This window comes from Peromyscus californicus, unplaced genomic scaffold, assembly GCF_007827085.1.
Source record: "Peromyscus californicus insignis strain IS unplaced genomic scaffold, ASM782708v3 Scaffold_14__1_contigs__length_90479793_seg_2, whole genome shotgun sequence".
Taxonomy (NCBI): Eukaryota; Metazoa; Chordata; class Mammalia; order Rodentia; family Cricetidae; genus Peromyscus; species Peromyscus californicus.
Genome location: NW_026294436.1, coordinates 37,912,311 through 37,933,416, shown reverse-complemented (window position 1 = coordinate 37,933,416; position 21,106 = coordinate 37,912,311). Strand labels below are relative to the sequence as shown.

The following is a 21,106-nucleotide window of genomic DNA, read 5'->3' as shown; positions in this document are numbered from 1 at the left end:
ATGATGAAGAGGGAGCAATTGATTGTCCAGGCTCACCTGTTCTGAAGATGAGCATTTGAAATATTGTTTTCATACCCATCGACTGGGAGACTCCTTTGGGAGCCTCAGGTAGAATTTATAAGGTGTTTCCTTTGCTGTCTGCCGTGGATGGAGAAGGAACATGGGACGCTGATTGCAGTATGTGCTAATCCATTAATAACCAGACCAGAATAGATGCATACAGATGTTGCATTGTTTATTTCCCACCAGAGCACGGCTTATTTGAAGTTGAGCTTTGATTTCCCTTAAGACTTCAGTTGTGGTTTTTCATGTAGGGAACTGTTTATTTTTTGGGATTTCTTTTTAATCTTTTCATAGTTGTATTTTTTCCCTTTTCTAATACGGGTCTGTGTGATTGACAAATAGACAGTGGTCTGAAGTCATGAATAGCTAATGTCATGTTACGCTATCCTCTGTTGGGGTGATGGGGGCCTCACAAGGGCTCCTGTTTGCTGTGCTTTTGCCGTGGCCCAGACTTAACTCTGGATTTCTTTGCTTCCTTTTCACCCAAGAGGAAGTTACTTCATTGGGGTTTGACTGTGTTGGGGCTTTGGGATTTTATTTTCTCTAATGTCAAGCATACACATCACTCAAAACAGTCTGATCTTGCCACTCCCCTGTTTAAAGAAGTAGGGAGCAGATACCACTGAAAATGCCTCACCTCAAATGCTGGCAGAGGCCCGCTTCAGCGAGCAATCTTCAGTGAGGGCTGGGAACGTCCTACAGAGCTGTGGGTCCTGCTGTTTTCTCAGACAGTCTCACTTTCTCTGATAACTAAGTTAGCAAAATGTGGAACAGGGAGAGCCAGGTCTCCAGAAACCCCGGCCAAGCCGTTTTTGGCCTTCAGGTCAGCGTGGAAAGCATCAAATTCTCCTGCACAGCAACTGAATTCCCTCAGAGGAGAACTCTTGGGAATTTTAAAGGTTGAAGCCATCCATAAACCTGTGCTCTAAGGTGATAGTTTTGTTTCTGTCACAGAGACAAGGTTAATCAGTAGGTCTTTGAATGAATTTCTTCTTCCCATATCTGCTTGCCGTGTGTTTCCACAGACTTTATCTCATACCATTTATTTATCATAACTCTGTGTTTACAAGCGGGAAACCAGCGGCTCAGAAGCAGTCAGTCAGTAAACAGCAGAGGGGATTAAAGCTACCGCTGTGTAATTCAGACCCTTTCTCCCCGGTATGCCCCAGCACCTCCCATGCTCACTCTGAAAGAAGGGGTGACTGGGGAACCCTTCTCAGTCATCCTCCTCACCGCTTCCTCAATCCGTTTTCTGATGCTGCCTCCTTCACAGACTTGGGAGCAGCTCACTACGCCGTGAGTACTCTTGTTTGTCAACTCCAGGGTCACTTGTCCGCAGTTTAGTACGAAGTACTCACTTTACAAGCCGGTGTGTGAACGATGGTGGCGGAGCTTGCCACGGTCCCCACCGTCTTAAATTTGTAATGTGTGCTGGTAGAGAGTGACACTCAGCAAGCCAATATACAAAAAGATGTGTTATAATTAAAGCTGCCGTGACCCTCATGCCCAGAAGTCCAGCACTTTGGAGGCTGAGGCAGGAGGATCACTGTACATTTGAGGCTAGCCTGGGATCCAGACTGGGACCCCGTCTCAACCTCCTCCCACCAAGATGTTTTAAATTTTCTTTGGAGGGTTTTTTCTTAGGCCCAAATTACTTCCTTCAGTTGGAGTTTTAGGGTGTTTTATGGAAAAAGTGACCTCTCTTTCTTTCAGCCATGAGATTTGTGTGTTAGGCATATGTACAATGCTTGAGTGGGGCATGGGGATAAAAAATCTTAGATTGATTTCCACTTTGCACTCTGCCGTACTTTTAAGCGTCCCTCAGTGTCTATGTGACAGAGGCTTAGATGCTAGTGTGGTGCTATTGGGGGTGGGGGCCGGAGCTGTGGAACTTGAGGAGGCGAGCCATAGTGAGAGGTCTCCAGATGGTTGGGGATACGCCCTCAATGAGGACAGCGAGCCTGCTTCGCTCTTTCCCTTCCAGGCTGTGAAGTAAGCAGGTCTGCTCTGCCACGTCTCCCGTTGGGATGTGCTGCCTTGCCCAGGTAGGCGAAAGCATCAGGGCTAACCAGGCACGGACCAAATCGAACCAAAATGACCGTATTCTCTTTGTAACAAGCTCAGGTGCGTGTTACAGTGAGGGAAAGCTGACTGGCTGGCTCCAAACCTCTGAGAGTTGAGTTCCTTAGCCATACGACAGCAATGTTAGGTAACACATTGGTTGTAGGACTCTTCTGAACTTTAGCTTGATAGTGCAGGTGAATTAATTTTTACTCCAACAACGGGAGCATGACTGGTGTTTTCCTTTCTGTGTGGCATTTGTGATGATCTGACATTTCCACGTTTACGTTGCCCATTCTTGGACTGCTGCCCCTAACCGTGCCTCAGAGAGGGTTGACGCTTGCAGTGGGAGTTTAGGAACACTGCCTGACAAATGAAAGTTACCCATGTCTGTGGAGTGTTCTGGAAGGCAGAGCAGTGAACGCCACTCAGACTGTGCGCATATCTAGTGGGAAGGTATAACCTGCCTGTTGAGTGGACCATTCCATCAAGAAAGTGAGGACAAATACATGGTTTTAGTTAAAAAACAAAACAAAACACGTCCCTTTGGCAGGTATGAACTGATAGTAGTGTGTGTTGTAAAAGGCACACCATACAAATGCATTCAATTCTCAAACGCTTCCTTTATGAATAAGCGTATTTGAAATGTATGCAGTATGTTCCAAATGACATTTTGTTAAACCTCACTTAAAAATAAGTTTTCATTTAGTTCTGAAGTTAAACTATGCACTTGGAAAACAGTCTTAGATTCATGCTGGTGTGTGGCGCCCAGAGAAGGCAGGGGTTGCTTTGCTATCTGTTCCTTCAGGAGGAGGTTTCCAATATCGTCCCTCTGTTCTTTCAGGTCAAGAGAAAGAGGCTCTCCTCAGGGAGAGCTGTAGGAAGCAGGTGCTGGAGGCACTCAGATTTAAGCTTCTTACCACACACTCATGAGTTTTCTGTCCTTCTGCCCATCTTAAGAGTGCTAGTGTTCAGCTGGGCGGTGGTGGCGCATGCCTTTAATCCCAGCACTCGGGAGGCAGAGGCAGGTGGATCTTTGTGAGTTCGAGGCCAGCCTGGTCTACAGAGCGAGATCCAGGAAAGGCACAAAGCTACACAGAGAAACCCTGTCTCGAAAAACCAAAAAAAAAAAAAAAGAGTGCTAGTGTTCAATGCTATTGGCTTTAGTAACTCTCCCCTGAGCTCCCACAGGGGCAGGTGGGAAGAAGTAAACAAGAGTGCCGATGAGTCATTTTCCTCTGATGTACGAAGATGTTGAGATTTAATGGCCTGCTGGCTTCTGGATGCTCGTCCCATTGATTTAGTGCAGAAACTTTCAGGAAACCTTAACATCGCTTTGTTTCTTTTCTAGCTTAAAATGCAGATATCCTGGATATCTTGATGAGGATGACAGTTTCTCAGTAAATGAAGGACATTTCTGGTTTTTTTTTTTTTTTTTTTTGGTTTTTCAAGACAGGGTTTCTCTGTGTAGCTTTGCGCCTTTCCTGGAACTCACTTGGCAGTCCAGGCTGGCCTCGAACTCACAGAGATTCACCTGCCTCTGCCTCCCGAGTGCTGGGATTAAAGGCGTGAGCCACCACTGCCCGGCGACATTTCTGTTTTTAAAGATTATTATTATTATTATTATTATTATTATTATTTTTTCGAGACAGGGTTTCTCTGTGTAGCTTTGTGCCTTTCCTGGAACTCGCTTTGGAGACCAGGCTGGCCTCGAACTCACAGAGATCCGCCTGGCTCTGCCTCCCGAGTGCTGGGATTAAAGGCGTGCGCCACCACCGCCTGGCAAGATTATTTTTTAATAGTAGATAGGTTTAAATATCTAGGTCTGGATTTTGATGACTCCTTGGGCAAAGTTAAAGCCTTTGGATGTGTTTTGACTTAAAGAGAAAGAGGAAAGACAAGTTGATGAGACATGTTGAACTGAGGTTGAGTTTCTGTCCTGTGACTATGAGAATGATGAGATTATTGGGTGTATAAATGAAGAGGATCTCAAGAAACTGTGGGTATCAAAATGTCTGTAGCATTAAAAGTGAGAATTAAAAAATTGCAGGTATGTCTTCTATGAAGGATTCATCTACTGCTTCATGTTTTCTTTTTTCTTTCTTTCTTTCTTTTTTTATTTTTATTTTTTTATTGTTTTCGAGACAGGGTCTCTCTGTGTAGCTTTGGCGCCTTTCCTGGAACTCACTCTGTAGCCCAGGCTAGCCTCAAACTCACAGAGATCCACCTGCCTCTGCCTCCCGAGTGCTGGGATTAAAGGCGTGTGCCACCACCGCCCGGCCTGCTTCATGTTTTCTAGGATGGAGAACGATTTAGTTCAGAGAGCAATAGAAGATAAACCTTTGTAATTTACGCGTCCATCAATGGCAGGCAGAGAGATGGAGGAAGGAGGCCATGAGCCCTTAGGAAAGGCAACTGAGCTGATTCTTTCTTAGGGCATGTAGAAAGGAACACGGTCTGGCTGGCAGCTTGCGTCCCAGCTCCCCGAGACCCATGCTGGACTTCAGACCAATGTTAACCATTGAACAGTCAGGTGTTGGAAGCCTCCGAATGGCTGGCAGTTCATTATAGCGGCAATAGCTGAGAAACAAGGACAACTTAGGGAGATTTTTTCTTCAAATCTCTTACTCCTGGGCTCTCGGATGCCAGGGGCGGGTGTCTACCCTTTGTCCTGCTCAGGGCCGCATGCCCTGGTCATCTGTGGTCCCCCAGCTCAGGAAGCGCCATTGGAAGTTCAGCCCCAGCCTGAGCGGACAAGCACGGTTGCTGTTTTCTCCTTGTAACTGTGCCAGGTGCTTTGGGTAAACCAGACAACTTTAATCCAGTACCGTTTTAGAATTACCTCCAACCACAACCACACGAGGGAAGCTGGAAATAAATTTTCTCTTCCTGGCTGCTTTGATTGTCTCTGGTAACTGGACTGGTTTTTTTTTTTTTTCTTCCAAGTGGACCTGCCTCTTACTCGGCTGAACTGTGGGAACTGTCAGTGGGAACGTGGGGGGAGCAGAGCCCTGCTTTATGGGATGATGGTGAAGTTCTGCTAACATCGACACTGGAGGGACACTGTCAGAGGCTTTGCCTCAGATTGTAGCTAGGCTGGCTTTCTCTTCCTTCGGTAGGGTTTGTAACGCCTAAGAGACAAACATGTTTCCTTTGAGCTGAGCTGGGCCTTTCTGCTTTTCTTCCCCACTTAGCAAATGGGGCATGTGGTATTCAGTATGCAGTTACCATTTTAAAAAAACCTGGAATAGTGAATTACTCTGAAGGATTCTTTTTAAAGGATGTATATATTTGGAAATTAGAAAACTGATAAGGACTTGAAAGACAATGTGGATATATTCTGAGTGGTAGCTGAAAAGTTTTCAATTTAACTCATAATCTAAAGCAGCAGTTTTGACCATGTTCTAGCAATTGGTAGAAAAAGTTGATCACAAACCCCTTGAAGAGTCTCCTAAGAGGTTCCGGAGATGACCCAGTGGGTCAGAGCACTTGCCGCACAAGTCTAAGAACCTGAGTGTGAATCCCAAACATCCACCTAAAACGTCAGGAGTGGCCACCCCACCTATAACCTTAGTGCTATGGGGTACAGAGACAGGAGGATTGCTGGGGCTGGCTGCCAACTCAGCTCCAAGTTCATGGAGAAACCCTGTCTAAAGGAAGTAAAGGATGCCCCCCGCCCCCAGCCCTTCCCCTTCTCTGGCCCCTGTATACATGCATGCACCTGCACACATATAAGTGCATACGTTACATATATACACATCACCCGTACTTATACGTATATTCCCCCCCCCCCCCCGGCCCCAACATACACAAGTCTACTTGCTAACACTGGAATCGTTCTTTAGAAAAAGTACTAATAATAATCTTATACATGTAATTTAGCGGTTCTCAGACTTTTGTAAATTTACTCAAGGATCCCGGCTTCTGTTTCTTCAAGCAGAGGGTGCCTAGAATATGTTCCTGTCTTTTTTTTTTTTTTTTTTTTTTCTGTGACTTATGCCATCCCCTCCAGTAACTAACTTCACAGCGGGAACCGGACTTTTCCAAGGTAGGCTAGGTGACCATGACCCAGTTCTTTGTCAGACCTGGGAGGTGGGAGTGCCTTCCGTGGAAGACATTATTTAGGGTGCTTCAAAACAGCCCTGTCTGGTCTGTGGGACACAGGGCAAAGCCTTCCCGGGCTTCACTTAGTGTTCCAGACAGCCACTGGCTGCTGTGTGCATGGCGTTCTCCTGAGTCAAGGTGGCTTCTGGACATTTTTCTTCTGCCTGACTTGAGTTCCTGTGGGTCAGTGAGAGGATGCCCAAGTGTTCCAAAGCTGGGATTCATCCAGAGACTCCCAGAGGTCCTCGAGTCAGCGGCTTCCTGTGTGGTCTCCCTCCTTTCGCTTCCTCCGTGTTGTCTTCAAAGTTCCCACCAAGCATCCCCTTTCTCTGCCCTCCCCAGGCTTGCTTTCTTTACAGCAGGAGGAGGCAAGCTGGCTCTAGATTGTGTTCCATGTCTGCTCTGCCAGGCCCAGGGCTGTAGAAGAAAGCGAAAGAGGAGTAAAGCCCGATCTTGCCATAATGCGCCAGGCCGTCCTGCCCCGCGTGTTGGCACCAGGCCGTCCTGACCCGCGTGTTGGCACCAGGCCTTGCCTCCTGTCTGCCCTGCCCTGCCCTTCGCCCTCTCACTCCTCAGTGTTCCTTAAAAACACCGTCTTGCCTCTGTGCCCAGGCCTTTGTACCGGCTCTCCTGGGACGTCTGGCTCACCCCTTCTCCTCTGGAGGGCTTTACTGAATTGTCGTGTCGTCCACTGAAACAGCAGTTTCTGACCTTCTCTGGTGCCTGGACACCATCGCCTGCTTCTGCCTGTCCACTATCTGCTTCACTCTGAGCATATATGAACTCATTACTTCATAGTTCTCTATATCCTGTCAGCACAGTGTGGGCTTCATGGAGACAGATTTGGGGTGCTGCCTCCTCCTCCTCCTTCTTTTTTCAGGTGTATGTGTGTCTTTGTGTGTGTGTGTGTGTGTGTGTGTGTGTGTGTGTGTGTGTGTGTGTGTATGTGTGTGTTCATATGTGTTGAGTGTAGATATGTGTGGCGTATGGGCAAGTGTGTGCATGGACATGCAGAGTCGGGAGGAAGATGTTAGGTGTTCTGCTCTATCCACCTTATTCTCTTGGGAATTCTCTTATTCTCTTGAGTGTCTGTCACTGGACCTGGAGATAGCCCCAGTAATCAACCTTACTGTCTCCATCCTCCACCGAAGTTTTCATTGTGTGCAGCCATGTCCGGCTTTTTACGTGGCTACTGGGGATTTGAACTGAGATCGCCACGCTCACTTCGGAAGTACTTAGACCCACTTCCCTAGCCATTTCCCCAGCCCCTGATGCCTTATTCTTAATGTCTGGAATAGTAAGTACCTGGACATAGTCCTTAATAAACAATCTTCATCCAATGATGACTGAATAAGTCCAAGGATAAATTCATAAATGAATGAACAAGGTCCTGACATCATAAAATGAACGAGTAGATAGGGCCTTACGGCTTGGTGGGAGGGCAGTGACTTAGCGTTGGGCCCAGGCCTGCCTGTCAAGGTCCAAATCCCTGCTCCACTTACCAATGGTGTCATCCAGGGGTTATTAAGTAAGCTTTCTGGGTCACATTTCCCCCTCCCGTGAATTTTGAAGAATGATACCACCCTGTGGGATGGTTATGGGAACTGAGTGACACAGTCCCGAGAAGCTCTTGGCACAGCTCCTGGCCTACAACAAATCACCTGCTCTTACCAGAGGCTCATTTGCCAGCGTCAAGTAGGACTCACAAAGTTCTGCAGGATGATCCCATCCTGGCGGCTTCTACTGAGGCTTTCCTGCTGGGGCAGAATGATGTGACAGATCCCTCTACAGAGAGACAGCATCTGGACAACTTGGGAATTCTTTGAACTACCAACACCCTGGTCATCCCTCCCTTCAGATACTCATTAAATACTTGGTCTGCTCAGATGGGTTTCAAAGAAAACCCTTAGAGTTGGCTCTTCCTTATTTAAACATTAGCCCCCCCCCCCCGCCCCCCGCCACCCCATTCAGGTAATTTTCAGGCTGCAGTAAATAATTGCCCACAGTTCTACTGTACAAGGCATTTGTAAATCTTTCCTTTGCCTGGCGACAACGGAGAAAACCGTGTCAAAGGTCATCCGGCAATTTGGATTTTGATTTCAGTTTTCTAAAGAGGGGGGGCACTTGCTCCGTGGTAAGCCAAAGGGGGTTGAGCTTTGATCTTAGTCCTAAGGAGGGTTTGTGGGAATTGGAGATGACATTGTTGACAGGTTTGTCTGTAGATTTTCTGCTCCACTAATTAAGCACATGCACACCCTCTGTTTACTGCCTTGACTTTGATGGGAAGCCGTGAGCAGGTTGGGGAAACATCAAAGAGGCATTCCTGGTCTGGTAAAACCGACTCTGCCATGAACGTTAAAGAGCTCTCGACTCCAGAGCTGGATACATTTTGTTTTTCCTGTAGAGCATCAATTCCCCATAACAATGAGAAAAGTATAAGAGCAGTCACCCCTGCCCAGTACATTCGATTCTAGAAGGTTCTCACACCCTTTGTCTGCTTTAGAATAGCACATACACCTTATGGCTTCATCCTGCTAACACCTTCCGATCTCTCTTTAAAAATCTTAAAACTTTTTCATGTTAATTTTGGACATTTTGAGTAACCACAGCCAAAACTTAAAATGAACATTTTGTGCTCCCTTAGAAATGAGAGCACCGACAGGTTAAGGTCCTGTGTGAGTTGGGGCCAGATGGTGTTTTTGCAGCCTCTGAACCTAGTATTGGAGCAGTGTGTTATCACATCTGCTCTAGCCTCACTGGAACACTTACTACTCACCTGCATCAGCAGGGTGCAAGCCTTGTCTTAAGCTCCAAAGAGCAGTGAGCACAAGAGTCAAAGATGCCGCTCACATAAAATTCATGTTCTAGACGGGTGGTGGTGGTGGCGGTGGCGGCAGCGGCAGTGGCGCACGCCTTTAATCCCAGCACTTGGTAGGCAGAGGCAGGCAGATCTCTGTGAGTTTGAGGCCAGCCTGGTCTACAAAGTGAGTTCCAGGACAGCCAGGGCAGTTACAGGAGAAACCCTGTCTGGAAAAACAAAAACAAAAACAACCAAAAAAGAGGTTCATGTTCTAGCAGATACCAACAGGAAAACACTGACTGTATACCATTTCAGAAGATATTGAAAGCTGTAGAGAATAAGGTGGTGAAGGGGATGGTGTTAGAATTGGGTTGCATTTTAAACAGGATGTCCAGGGGAGGCAGCAGCAAAGACCCAAGGGGCTGAGGGAACCTGCCATGGGAAGCGGCAGAAGCAAGTGACAGTTGTGAAGCAGAGGGGTGACTGATGGTCCATGGGACAGGTGGAGGCCATGGACAGGAGTGGGTGAGGGGAAATGTGGGAGATATGGGTAGAGCGCAGTGAGGCGAAGATTTCAGGGTCGGTAAGAGAAGTGAGAATGGTCTTTTCTCTGATTGGAATCATGGGAGGGGTCTGAATGGAGAAGGACCATGATCTGATTTCCTTGAACAGCATAGTTGTGATGACTGGGCAGAAGCCAAGAGATCAGCTTAATTAAGTGGCTGGTGAATTGCTTTAACCCAAAGAGGGTGGTAGTTAGAGGCGGGGTAGAAACAGGAGAAGTGTTTACACTGAAGTATGTCGTAAATGGAGCTGGAGGCTTTCCCCTGGGTTGGATGGAGCAAGATTTGAGCAACTCGGTCCTATGCCCTTCTAACCTATGGCTGATAATTGACAGCTCTTGGAGGCCTCTGAGTTATTTTTAGACCATCACCTTGGCCCTAGTTGTGAACTGTGGACACTCCGGCAGTGAAGAGAATGAATAGTTGTATGATCTTAGCCATCGTCAATGGTAACAGGCTAATTAATGTGCAAGAATACGTATGCATAGTCTTTCTTGGCACCAAATGACAGACCATGGTGAAATCATATTCTAGGGGGACAGCTGAGATAGGTCCTGGTGCTACCCAACCTCCAAAAAGTTCCAAAAAGACCCAAAAAAGAGCAGGAGAGCCCAAGAAACTAGAGACAAAAGTCCAGGAAGGTCTGGAAACTTGGAGTTAAAACCTCCAGCTATCAGAGCAATAGTGTGTATCTTTTCCTTGGAAGTGCGCTCCTTGTCTATTTATACCCCTCACAATTCCTAGTTGGAAGATAAAAGACATTTGCAGAGAGAACACTCATAGACAAATTAACGTAACAAAACAAAGATCAAGTGCCCTATTTAGTAAGTGAGGGCTGCAGGGAGAGATAGGAAAGCTGGGCGGCCTTGCAAATGGCCTCCTCTTTCCTGCACCCTCCCCAGCCTCTCCCACTTCAGCAAACCACAAAATTCTCTCTGAGGCAACACAGGGACACAGTTCACGATGGTGGTGGCCAACGAAGGGGCCAAAAGAATCCCACTTTGTTTATTTCCCTCTCCTGCCTGGCCAATGTGGGGTGAGGAAATCTTAGTCTCGCTGAGCTCCTGTCTCAGGAAGAGCAGAGGGCAGCCCCAGAAACTCTCAGCTCAGGTGTGCAAAGGGTGAAGAGGCTAGGAGGTCAGGACCATGGAAAATGCCTCTGTGTGGCCAAGAAACCCAGAAGGCTGATGAGCTGGAGAAAGAACAGGGGTGTGTGTGCGTGCGTGCGTGCGTGCGTGCGTGCGTGTGTGTGTGTGTGTGTGTGTGTGTGTGTGTGTGTGTGTGTTGCCTAGAGGCACAACCTGGAACTTGTCAGGATAGGGTGATGGGGGCACCAGATGGACGACAGTCAGTCAAAGCAGATGGTGGGCTTTTATTTTGTAAAGAATTTGTAAATTCTAGGAACAAGGAGCCATAGAGTACTAGAGCCTTTAATCCCATTATACAAGATAAAGTGTGCTCTTTAAAAATGTAAACCCACCAAATGTAGAATTTCTGGTATCAAAACCTTGGGGTGACAAACAGCTTTGTAAACTCTAGGGACTCTTCGAATTCTTTCTTGTTGGGAGGTGGAACTGCAGAAATAGTTCAGCCCTTCTGAGTTAATGGCATCTTCCTTAGGGACTGGGTGTCAACTGATTAAATGCATATTCTCTTACTTGGCTTGCAGAGTTGGGGATAGAAGCTTGGGCCTTGGACATGCTAGGCAAAGCACTCTACCACTGAGCCACTCCAACAAAATGTGACATTTTAGTATAAAATCAACTAGCTACACATGGGGTTGAAATAAAAAGCTAATAGTATACTTAGCAACTGATCAACTTATTTAGGAAAAATTTGAGTTCGTGACAAATAAAACCTTAAATTCTAAGCACTGACAGCTTTTCCAAAAGTAGGACCCCTGTTCCCCTCTTCTCAGGTACTGGGTCTCCATCAGCCCGGCTTGGTGGCGGTGCAGTCACAGCTGCTGGCCTGGTGCCAGTGACACAATACTGTCCTTCAGCCCTCATCTCCTCCCCAGACTCTGAGACCCAAAGTTATTTCCAGGATCCTCCAACACTGGTCTTTTCAAAAGAAGACCACACTCCCAAGTGTCTCGAGGATACGTCATTGTTGTGCCCATGTGTGGCCCAAGTCTGGAACTGTGACCACACAGCTGTGTCTGCCTGGTGTAGAGACATCAGAGGGTGGGAATTAGCTTGTGTGTGAGAGCTCATGAGGAATCTGCCTTCCTTATAGCAGGTAATGTCTGGTGCTCTTGCTGAGATGAAACCCTGTTGTGTAAAAGAAATTACAGGAACTGTGGAAGATTAGGAGAACGTTTTAAAGAGGTGTGGTAGTTACATTCTGATTCTGTTTGGAGTATACTGGTCTATCTATCACGTATTCTTGTTAATGCTTCTCATGTTCCTTCATATATATTTATTTTCTTAATTACTCCTGACATCTTATTTTGTGCTCGACATTATATAGAGCAGCCTTCTGACTGTGTCTGTTTGACTGTTTTAATCTTTAAAGGTATGGAAACCTGACAGGCCCAAACTATGAAGAAGATGGAGGTCAGAGTTCATCGGAGTCCAAGGCTGTGATCCGAAAGTGAGTGTCTTCTTTCTCATTAGCAGTCCCACTAGCTCTCAGTCAGAGTGGCGTCTTACTGAGCTCAGGGGTGCAAGAACATGGTGGTGCCTGCCTGCAATTCCAGCACTTGGAGCACAGGGTATGAGGTGTGAGCCAAGCCCTGTGATGTGTAGGCAAAAGATATGAAAGAGACTCTGAGGTGGGGTTAGAGTGATCCAGTGATGCAGCAGGGAGATGTAGGGAATGACATGGCAGGTCTAAGGATGGAGATGAGAGAATGGCATGGCAGGTGTTCAGGATGGAGATACAGAGAACGGCATGGCAGGTGTTCAGGATGGAGGTGAGGGAACGGCATGGCGGGTGTTCAGGATGGAGATACAGAGAACGGCATGGCGGGTGTTCAGGATGGAGGTAGAGAACGGCATGGCGGGTGTTCAGGATGGAGGTGAAGGAACGGCATGGCGGGTGTTCAGGATGGAGGTGAAGGAACGGCATGGCGGGTGTTCAGGCTGGAGGTAGAGAACGGCATGGCGGGTGTTCAGGATGGAGATGAGAGAACAGCATGGCGGGTGTTCAGGATGGAGGTAGAGAACGGCATGGCGGGTGTTCAGGATGGAGGTGAAGGAACGGCATGGCGGGTGTTCAGGATGGAGGTGAAGGAACGGCATGGCGGGTGTTCAGGCTGGAGGTAGAGAACGGCATGGCGGGTGTTCAGGATGGAGGTGAGAGAACAGCATGGCGGGTGTTCAGGATGGAGGTGAGAGAACAGCATGGCAGGTGTCGGGATGAAACTCAGGGGTTGGTAGTGCAGACATAGTAAGGCGGTGAGGGACTTGGGGCAGGATGTTGAATTTGATTCTGAGGAAGGCGTTGAGAGCAGCCCTGCAGCCTTCATTTTTAGGCGAGCTGTGGTTCTCTGTGGAAGGTAGGTTAGCAGTAGGGATAGAGGCAAGGAGCCTGGTTAGCACCTTGATAAGGGTCCAGGCAAGGGGTGATGGGAGTCTGGACTCAAGCGAGGATTAAGGTGTACTGCTTGTGTAGATGCTGAAACACATGGCTTATCTGGAAGACAGAGAGGGCAAGGATACCACCAAGGGCTATACTAGAACCTTCCTGAGACATGACTGGGAATGGGGATCAAGTTTGGTGGGAGTGTGTGTCAGCAAGTGAATCTTAGATGTTAATTTTGAGGTAATCGGTGAGTCTGGTCTTGATGGGCTGTCTGGATGGTGGTATTCACTTGGACAGCCTAGGTGGTATTTAAAGTCATAATGCTGCCTGCTATCTCCTGGGAACTGAAGGGGAGAGCCAGAGAAGGGCTAGAGACTGGCCCTTGGTTCCCTTTACCGTTTTGAGTCAGTGAAAACAGAAGGTTTGTTGAAGGAGACTAGAGCCGCTGTGGGGTGAGCAGAGTGGGGGAAGTTAAGTTAGAAGAGGCAGTTGTGCCTCAGAAGCCTGTGAAGAGGAGTTCCAGAGGGGTTACCTGCCGTCTCTAGTGCTGCCATGTGCAAACTGAAGAGGGGTGTGAGAGGTGATGTCCTCCCAGCAGTACTGTGGGTCACAGTGATAAGGGCAAGTGGTTTTGGTGAATGGAAGTATGGTGAAATGTAGACAGGAACAGTTTTGCCATAAACGGGGATTCAGAAATCTCATAGTCTGTGATCTGGGGATTAGGAAGGCATTTTGATTTGTGTACCATGTGTGGTTTATTTTAATGGGCAATTGTTTACACTGATGAGAATGATCTAGAAGATATTGGAGAAATAGCCATGGTGTGGGGATAGAGGTCACTGTACGGTTATGTTCTGGAGCAGATGGGATGGATACTCTGAGATCCAAAACTAATCTCTACTGCTAAATACTCATTTGGGGCCAAAAACCAGAGTGGGAACATAATTGAGCTTTCCTGTATAGTCTTTAGCTCTCCACAAGATTCCCTGGTGGTTCCGACACTTTAGGGACTGTAGGTGTGGAAGTAAGAAAAACAGTCTTTTTAACCTCTAAGTAGGATCTAGACACCTTGCATTTCTTTTCTGTAATTTATTGCAGAAAAATAGACAAGCTAATGTACATATTTAAAACTCCAGGGCAAGCTATGGTAGGAGAAACCATCACATTATTGCTACAGGAGATGGGCCAGGGGAGGAAGTGACAGGTGAAGGATGGTCAAGACTTGGGCAGTGGCTGTCCAGGCAGAGGGACCAGCAGGGCCGATCAGGGAAATTCAGTGTACGTGGGATTTCGAGAAGCAACAGAGAGTTGTTGGAGCTACTTCATGGCATTGCATGTGGGTCAGGAGAGTCTGTGGGGCTGAAACTAGTCTGAGATTACACTGTGAAGGGCTTTAATCATTCACAAAGGGTTTGGATTTTCCCTGGTGAGCTGTAGGCCGGTTGCTGTACAAGCTTTGTGTAGATGGGGAAGCATTATAACATAGGTCATCAGGATGGGTTGGGTCTGGAGGCATCCATGCCCACAATGCTTACTCCATGGTCCTAAGGACCAGCGGCTCAGCATCCAGGAAACTTGAGAAATGAAGGTGAACTGCTCCTAGCCCAGTGGTTCTCAGCCTGTGGGTCGTGACTTCTTGGGGTTTGTCAAGTGGCCTTTTCACAGGGGTTGCATATTAGATTATCTTCCAACTCAAATATTAACATTATGATTCATAACAGTAGCAAAATTATAGTTATGAAGTAGCAACTAAAATATTTTTATGGTTGGGGGTCACCACAGTATGAGGAACTGTATTAAAGGGTCACAGTATTAAAAAGGTTGAGAACCATTGTTCTAGCCCGACTTAATGGACTAGAATCTGCAGCTTAAGATCCTTGAGTGAGTCCTGAGCACTTTAGGGTTTAGAAATCACGAGACTAGAATATTTAAAATTGCTTTTGTTCATCCATGGAAAGGCACTAAAATAATTCTCAAGAGGATCCTTTTTTAATGGGTGTTTGTGAGAATATCCAGAAAAGAAACGGTAAGAATCCAGAGACTGGCGTGACAGGTGTGCTTGACCTGTGAGCGGATTCAGTGAGAAGCATATAGTTAGCCACACGTGTGGGAAGCCAATCAAACCTGGAGTTAGTGTTCAGTTAGCCACAGGAATAGCCAAGAAGAGTACAGCCTGAAACATACCCAGAGCCTTTCTGTTTCCCAGAGGGTGTTTCAGGATTAAATAGGTTTGCGGGAAGTAGCAGTTAGGAAAATTGATTGTACCCTGGATGTGAAAAGCTGTGTTCATTATTTTAAAGTCCCACTGAAATTCATTGTACACTTGGAACTCTAATGTGGGTGAAACTCCAGGCTAAGCTGTTTTAAAGGGCTTTAGAGTTCTAAGCACATGGGACCTTAACAAAGAGCTTCACACAGTACTCCCCTGAGGGGTCCGTCATCTGGGGACAATAGTCCTTTCCCAAAGCCTCACAGTGACTTGGTGGAAAGTTCTTGACCCCTTTGCTCAAACTGAGTCGCCTTTTTGAAAGAACTGTGCCTGATGAACACATAGCACTTTATTTTATAATAGGTCGCTCTGTCCCCAGACTCTGGAATGCTAAAACCCCTTCTCTCTGGTGACCTCTTTCTTCCAATTCCTTTTCTTCTTTCTTCAATTTTTTTCTCCTTTTATTAATTTGTATTCCGTGTCCTCATTATCGCTTTATACCATCTTGTGGCTCTCCTGACAATGTCCATCTCTGTACATGGCCACTGCATGTTTTCCTGAGAAGAAACCAGGGAAGCACCTCCCATCTGTATGTGACACTGCTGATCCTCGAGCACCCCACACCTCTGGCCCCTGACCTGGAGCAGTGAGTGGCAGTTTCCTCTTGGCCAGTGGATGCGTAGAAAGCATGGTTTTGTGGCACTGATTCTCACAGGGTGACTTTGTCCCCCAGAGGACATTGATCAGTATTTGGAGACACTTTGGTTGTGCCTAAGTGGGGTAGTTGCTACTAGCATCTAGTAGGTAGAGGGCAAGGATGATCCTAAACATCCCATAATGCATAGGACAAGGCTTGTCCCTTCCATTTGATGATATGTCATTAAATACCACCAGTACCTTAGGAGGAAAGCCTGCTACACAGCATCCGTGCACTTCTAAGCATGCTTGTTTGGGAGCTTAGCCGTTTGTGTTCCTTTTTGACATTAGGTGAGTCAAATCCTGAGGTGGTCTCGGGCCAGCCACATGGAAGGTGAAAGGCCCACCTCCTGTGCCGTCCTCTGTCCCTTCCCGGCCGTGTGGCCTCTGTTTAGTTACTTTAGTTCTCCCACTTTGAGAGTTTTCATCTGAAAATTGAGTTCCTGGAACATACGATATTTGAGTCCTTTTCAAGTCTGTGATAGCTAACATAAAACGTATTTAGTTTTTCAAAAACCAAAATCAGAGATGTGGTCCAAATACTATGTTAGGCTTTTGAGACATTTCCCTGGCTGCTTTTCTGTCTGAGAAAGCGTATTTAACAGACTGAATGAAACTATCAGAAAAAAGGAGTCAGGCCCTGGTTTGCTTATCGGATCATGACATCACAGCTGCTCACTGCCGTCAGAAAGAGCTGAGCTGAGACACTGTGCAGCAGGAGGATACAAGGGGTGACAGAATGCCTGTTCATCTGTCCCCTGTGATGTCAGGTGGGCAGCATGCAGCAGGGATCTAGTGACTCTCTGAAACTAAACACCCGCTTGCGGGCCCTTGCCTTCAGTTTTGTGGACCTGGGTTGAACTGGGAGCAGGAGCAGGGAATCACTATTGGATTTAATCATGAGCACAAAATGTCCAAAATTGTTCGACTTTTCCATTTTTGCTGTGAGTTGTATCGGAATTCTTACACTTTATATAAGCTTCCATGTCCAAGTTGCCAGACATTTCTGATGTTCTAAGTATGGATCTAGTCAAGCTAACAGAGGACATAAAGATGGAAAATATGAAAATATGGATAAAGCCTTAAGATGAAAGATTGGCTTCTGGTGTCTTGAACTCACACCGACTCGTGTTCTTTCTGTGTTTAAGAAAGTTATCAGATTGCTCAGGGTGGCTTCAACCTGTGGAGAGTCCTGGTCTGGCTCTCTGTTATGTTCAGAACTTCCAAAGTCAGCTGGCTCAAGGGGAGTATCTCAAGTTGCCAAGAATTCTGTCTCCATGGCTTCTAGTTTTTAAGCCCTTTGCCACACAGTGACTTCTGGTGTTCGGACTAGGCCTGTGTCGAGAGGAAGCTGGGCCTCGATGTTGTTTTTTATCTCAGGGCTCCTAAAAAACGACCATTATTTGGGAATCAGGAAGCCTACTTCCTATTATGGAAGAAAAGAGCTCTGCGCACATTCATTTACCTGTGCCCTCTTCACCCTCCCTGTTGACAGTTTTACATGATAAAATGCTGTCTTTTCGAACAGCAAAATTTGAACCAGATAAGAGGAAGAAACTTTTCGTAGGACAGATTTACTACAGCCATTGAACTCCAAAGCGAACAGAATCCAGCTTTTACATCACAAATTCTTTGAAATGTGTGCGATTGCTCTGTTTGTGTGCGTGTGTGTGGGGGGATAGTGTGTGTATAACTTTATTTAAAGAGATTTGAAACTCCCCAGGCCATGATGTTTATTGCTTTCCTTTAATCAGTCCTCTCTAAAGTCGAAATAGTTTTGTTTCCTTTTCTTTAATTGAATCGCACCCCTTCCCTCCTGGGATGCCAAGTTCTGTTTTCTCGAACTCTTTACCATCACCGTGCTTCCGACTGTTGAAATCATCTCGTTTTCCTTTCCACACGTTCAGAAGATACAAATGTCACTCTTGTAACTTTTCCCAGAAGCTGGGGGTACTGACACCAGCGCTCAGGGGCTGGCAAGGGAGCTAGTAAACAGTATGATCCAAGATGTGGGACGTACTTTAGAAAGAAGCTGAGGTTATTAGTGCCTAGGGAAATTACAGCGGAAAGTATTGGAAAACTTTTTGGAATGTTTGCAATCAATAGACATTCCAGGAAATCCAAATGCCCTAAGAAGGCCATTGAAACTGAGTGATTGCAAGGGAAATGGGAAAAGGGAAGATTTGAGAGAGGGACAAATCCATGAAAAATGAGATGTAAAACACCAAATTCAGGCATAGAGATGCACACCTGTAATGTCAGCAGACTTAAGTTTAAGACCGTCTTTGGACACACAGTAAGATTCGGTCTCAACAGAGAACAAAACCTGCATGAACAGAACAGTGAGAATAGTAAAACCTCCAAAGTTCGGAGACCTGAAGGGTACAACGTGAAAGGAATAGATGTTTTTCTTTTAAATAAAACAAAGGGAATGGAGCAGTATGTCACATTAAAGAGAAAGTTGTTGTCTTTAAATGTCCATACAGAGCAAAGAAAGATAAAAAAAAAAAAAACGTAATTTAAAAACTCACCAGTTTTTGTGGGATGTGGGTAGAAATCTGCAGAGCAGAAATTGGTGCTCTAATAACCGAAGACTAGTAAGTCAGTGATTTAAACTGCCTTTAAAGCAGTGATTCAACATGAGGAAAAATCAGCGAGATGGCAATATTTTCTTTTTTAAGATGTACTTATTATTTGTATGTGTATGGGTGCTTTGCCTGCATGTATGGCTGCGCACCATGTGTGTGAAATGCCCTAGGAGGCCAGAGGAGGTGTCAGACCCCCGACTGTATTTACAGTCATTTGTGAGCCTCCAGGTGGGTTCTGGGAACCAAACCCAGGTCCTCTGTTGGAACTATTCATCAGTGAGCCGTCTCTCCAGCGCCGTGACCGCGTTGTCTACCTGTTGGAAACATGTAGGGGCCATCACAAACAGCTGTGTCAGTGGGGTCTTGTCTCAGTGTTTAGACGGTGGAAACAGGATTTAACCCTTGCGGTGCTAGCCACTGCCTTGGCAGCCTATCTGTGGTATTCTCAACTATACAGGGTGCTCTTTTAAAAAGTTTCCTCTGTGTGTGTGTGTGTGTGTGTGTATGTTTACCATCACAAACGTGCTGAGGCCCTGCCCTCACTTCATAGGCCCACCAATTCAGGTTTCATCAAACTTGGGTGCTTTCGCTAAGATCAGGTCGTGAGTATGCTGTCAAGGGTTTGGAGTCCAGTTCATCGGGGCTTCCCACCTAGGTCGCTCACTCTCGGGCTTGCCAGTAAGGAACAGGCACAGTGCTTGCTTGTGATTCCTCTCCCTGTTAGCACTTCACAGTCATAAGACCACATCGGTACCTGGAAACTCAGACCATTTGGCATTAATGCCTTTAATTCCCACTGTCTCACCCAGCTGTTGGCTTTATTATAACACCCCCGAGGGGTCCGCAGACAGCTGTTGTGAAATGTGGAAGGAGATGGTCTGAGGATCTGAGGAAGGATGAAGGAAGACCCAGTCAGTCAGGCCATCAAAGGAGGGCTTGCTTCCTGTCCTTGGTACCCGGTTGCAGCTGACAGCACCAAGGTCACCTCCATCCATGGTGAAATGGCGGAGACCTTCAGCAGGCTTTAAACAGAAGCCACCTGTGTATAATGCATAAACTCCCTTCTCAGACTGCGGGGACCAGGAGGGAGTTATCGAGGGCCTGAACTGATCATTTTAGTGAGTGACCGGTGCTCTTTTCTAATAATAGCCAGAAGTTATTGATTGTGTAGTGAGGGTGCACAGTATGTGCTCTAAAAATTCTCCTGATGACCTTCTAAATCCTTCTTCCATCTACCGAAGAGGAGCCTGGGTGGCTGAGGAGCATGTCCAGGGTCACACAGTGAGCAAGTGGGAGTGCTTCGATTTAGCCAAGGCCATGCTCTCTATATCACGTATCCTTTAATTCTTCCCCTGTGGTAAAAATGAAAATATTTCTCTTCAGTGTGGGAATGAAAGACAGATGTGTGAGTAACCTTGACTTTGGGCAATAGGTTTCAGGCACATCTCATCCTGTCCCTACCTTACAAAGCTATTTGCTCAGTTGTACCTGTGTGCCTTCCTTCTTCCAGGTCTTGCCTTGAGGCTTTTTGTCTTTTTAACTGCCCCTCCCCCACCCTGCCCTGCCCTGTCTCCTTGTGCTTAGATCTTGACTTTCCATTTGTTTGCATCCCTCCCCCATCACAGCCCCTCCTTCCAGTCCCACCACAGTGTTTGAGTCCTTACTTACCACAAACACCACAGTGTGACAATGGAAAGTACAGGAAGCTGAGGCACGATGACCCTGACAAGTCCAAATAGTATTGTTTCCATTCCTTGGGGAAGCAGGGGAGGAGGAGAAACAAAACTTTGTGCCTCCCTTCCTTTGTTCCTTGTGATCAGGGAACCATCTTGCTGGCCGCCTCTATCTGGCAATCTTCCCTGAGGTGGAGGAAAACCATTCCCTGACTTGGCTAACAAGGTGGAGGGTCCAGCTCTGTCAGGTTCAAGGTTAACAAAGTCCTTTACACCCCACCAGCATGGCTTGGCGAAGGCACAGCCATGTCCCCTAAGAGGTGCATGGTGCTCCCGGGTTGTTCTTTCTTCCTGTTTGCTCAAGGAGGTGATCAAGTCTGTAGAAACTGCCCGAGAATAAGGAAACATTCTGCTGTTTTCCCAAAAGTTTCTGTGTCTTATCTTCTGGCAGTGATTAAGTATAATACGTTATCGTCTTAAATAGATTCTAGGGCAGGAAAAGTATCTCCGAATGGATAGCGTTATTCTTTTCTTGTAGTGGTAATCTTATTTTTGGCAGTTATACCTCATGGAAGAGATGATGTACCCCAAAAAGTTTGTATTAAACTTATTAATTCTAGAGTGTCTAGTTGCCATTGGAATTTTAGAATAATTTTATGTAGTTACTCACGTTCTCTGGGTTTGTCACATCTGTGCTTGGAGCACAGCGGCTGTTGTGGTACCCCATGAGTCCTTTCTATAGCGGCTGCTGTGGTACCCCTGAGTCCTCTATACAGCGGCTGCTGTGGTACCCCTGAGTCCTCTATACAGTGACTGTTGTG

General features: G+C 46.6%; 1 protein-coding gene across 3 annotated transcripts in view; it reads left to right on the top strand.

The window, feature by feature from the left end:
• The window catches only part of Rgl1 (ral guanine nucleotide dissociation stimulator like 1), a 265,779-nt gene that overhangs the window by 194,466 nt on the left and 50,207 nt on the right, over positions 1-21,106 (top strand). For all 3 annotated transcript variants that reach the window (XM_052737182.1, XM_052737180.1, XM_052737181.1), the window contains one exon: positions 12,109-12,186. In XM_052737182.1, the coding sequence (XP_052593142.1) occupies positions 12,109-12,186 (78 nt within the window). The remainder of the gene's footprint in view (positions 1-12,108; positions 12,187-21,106) is intronic.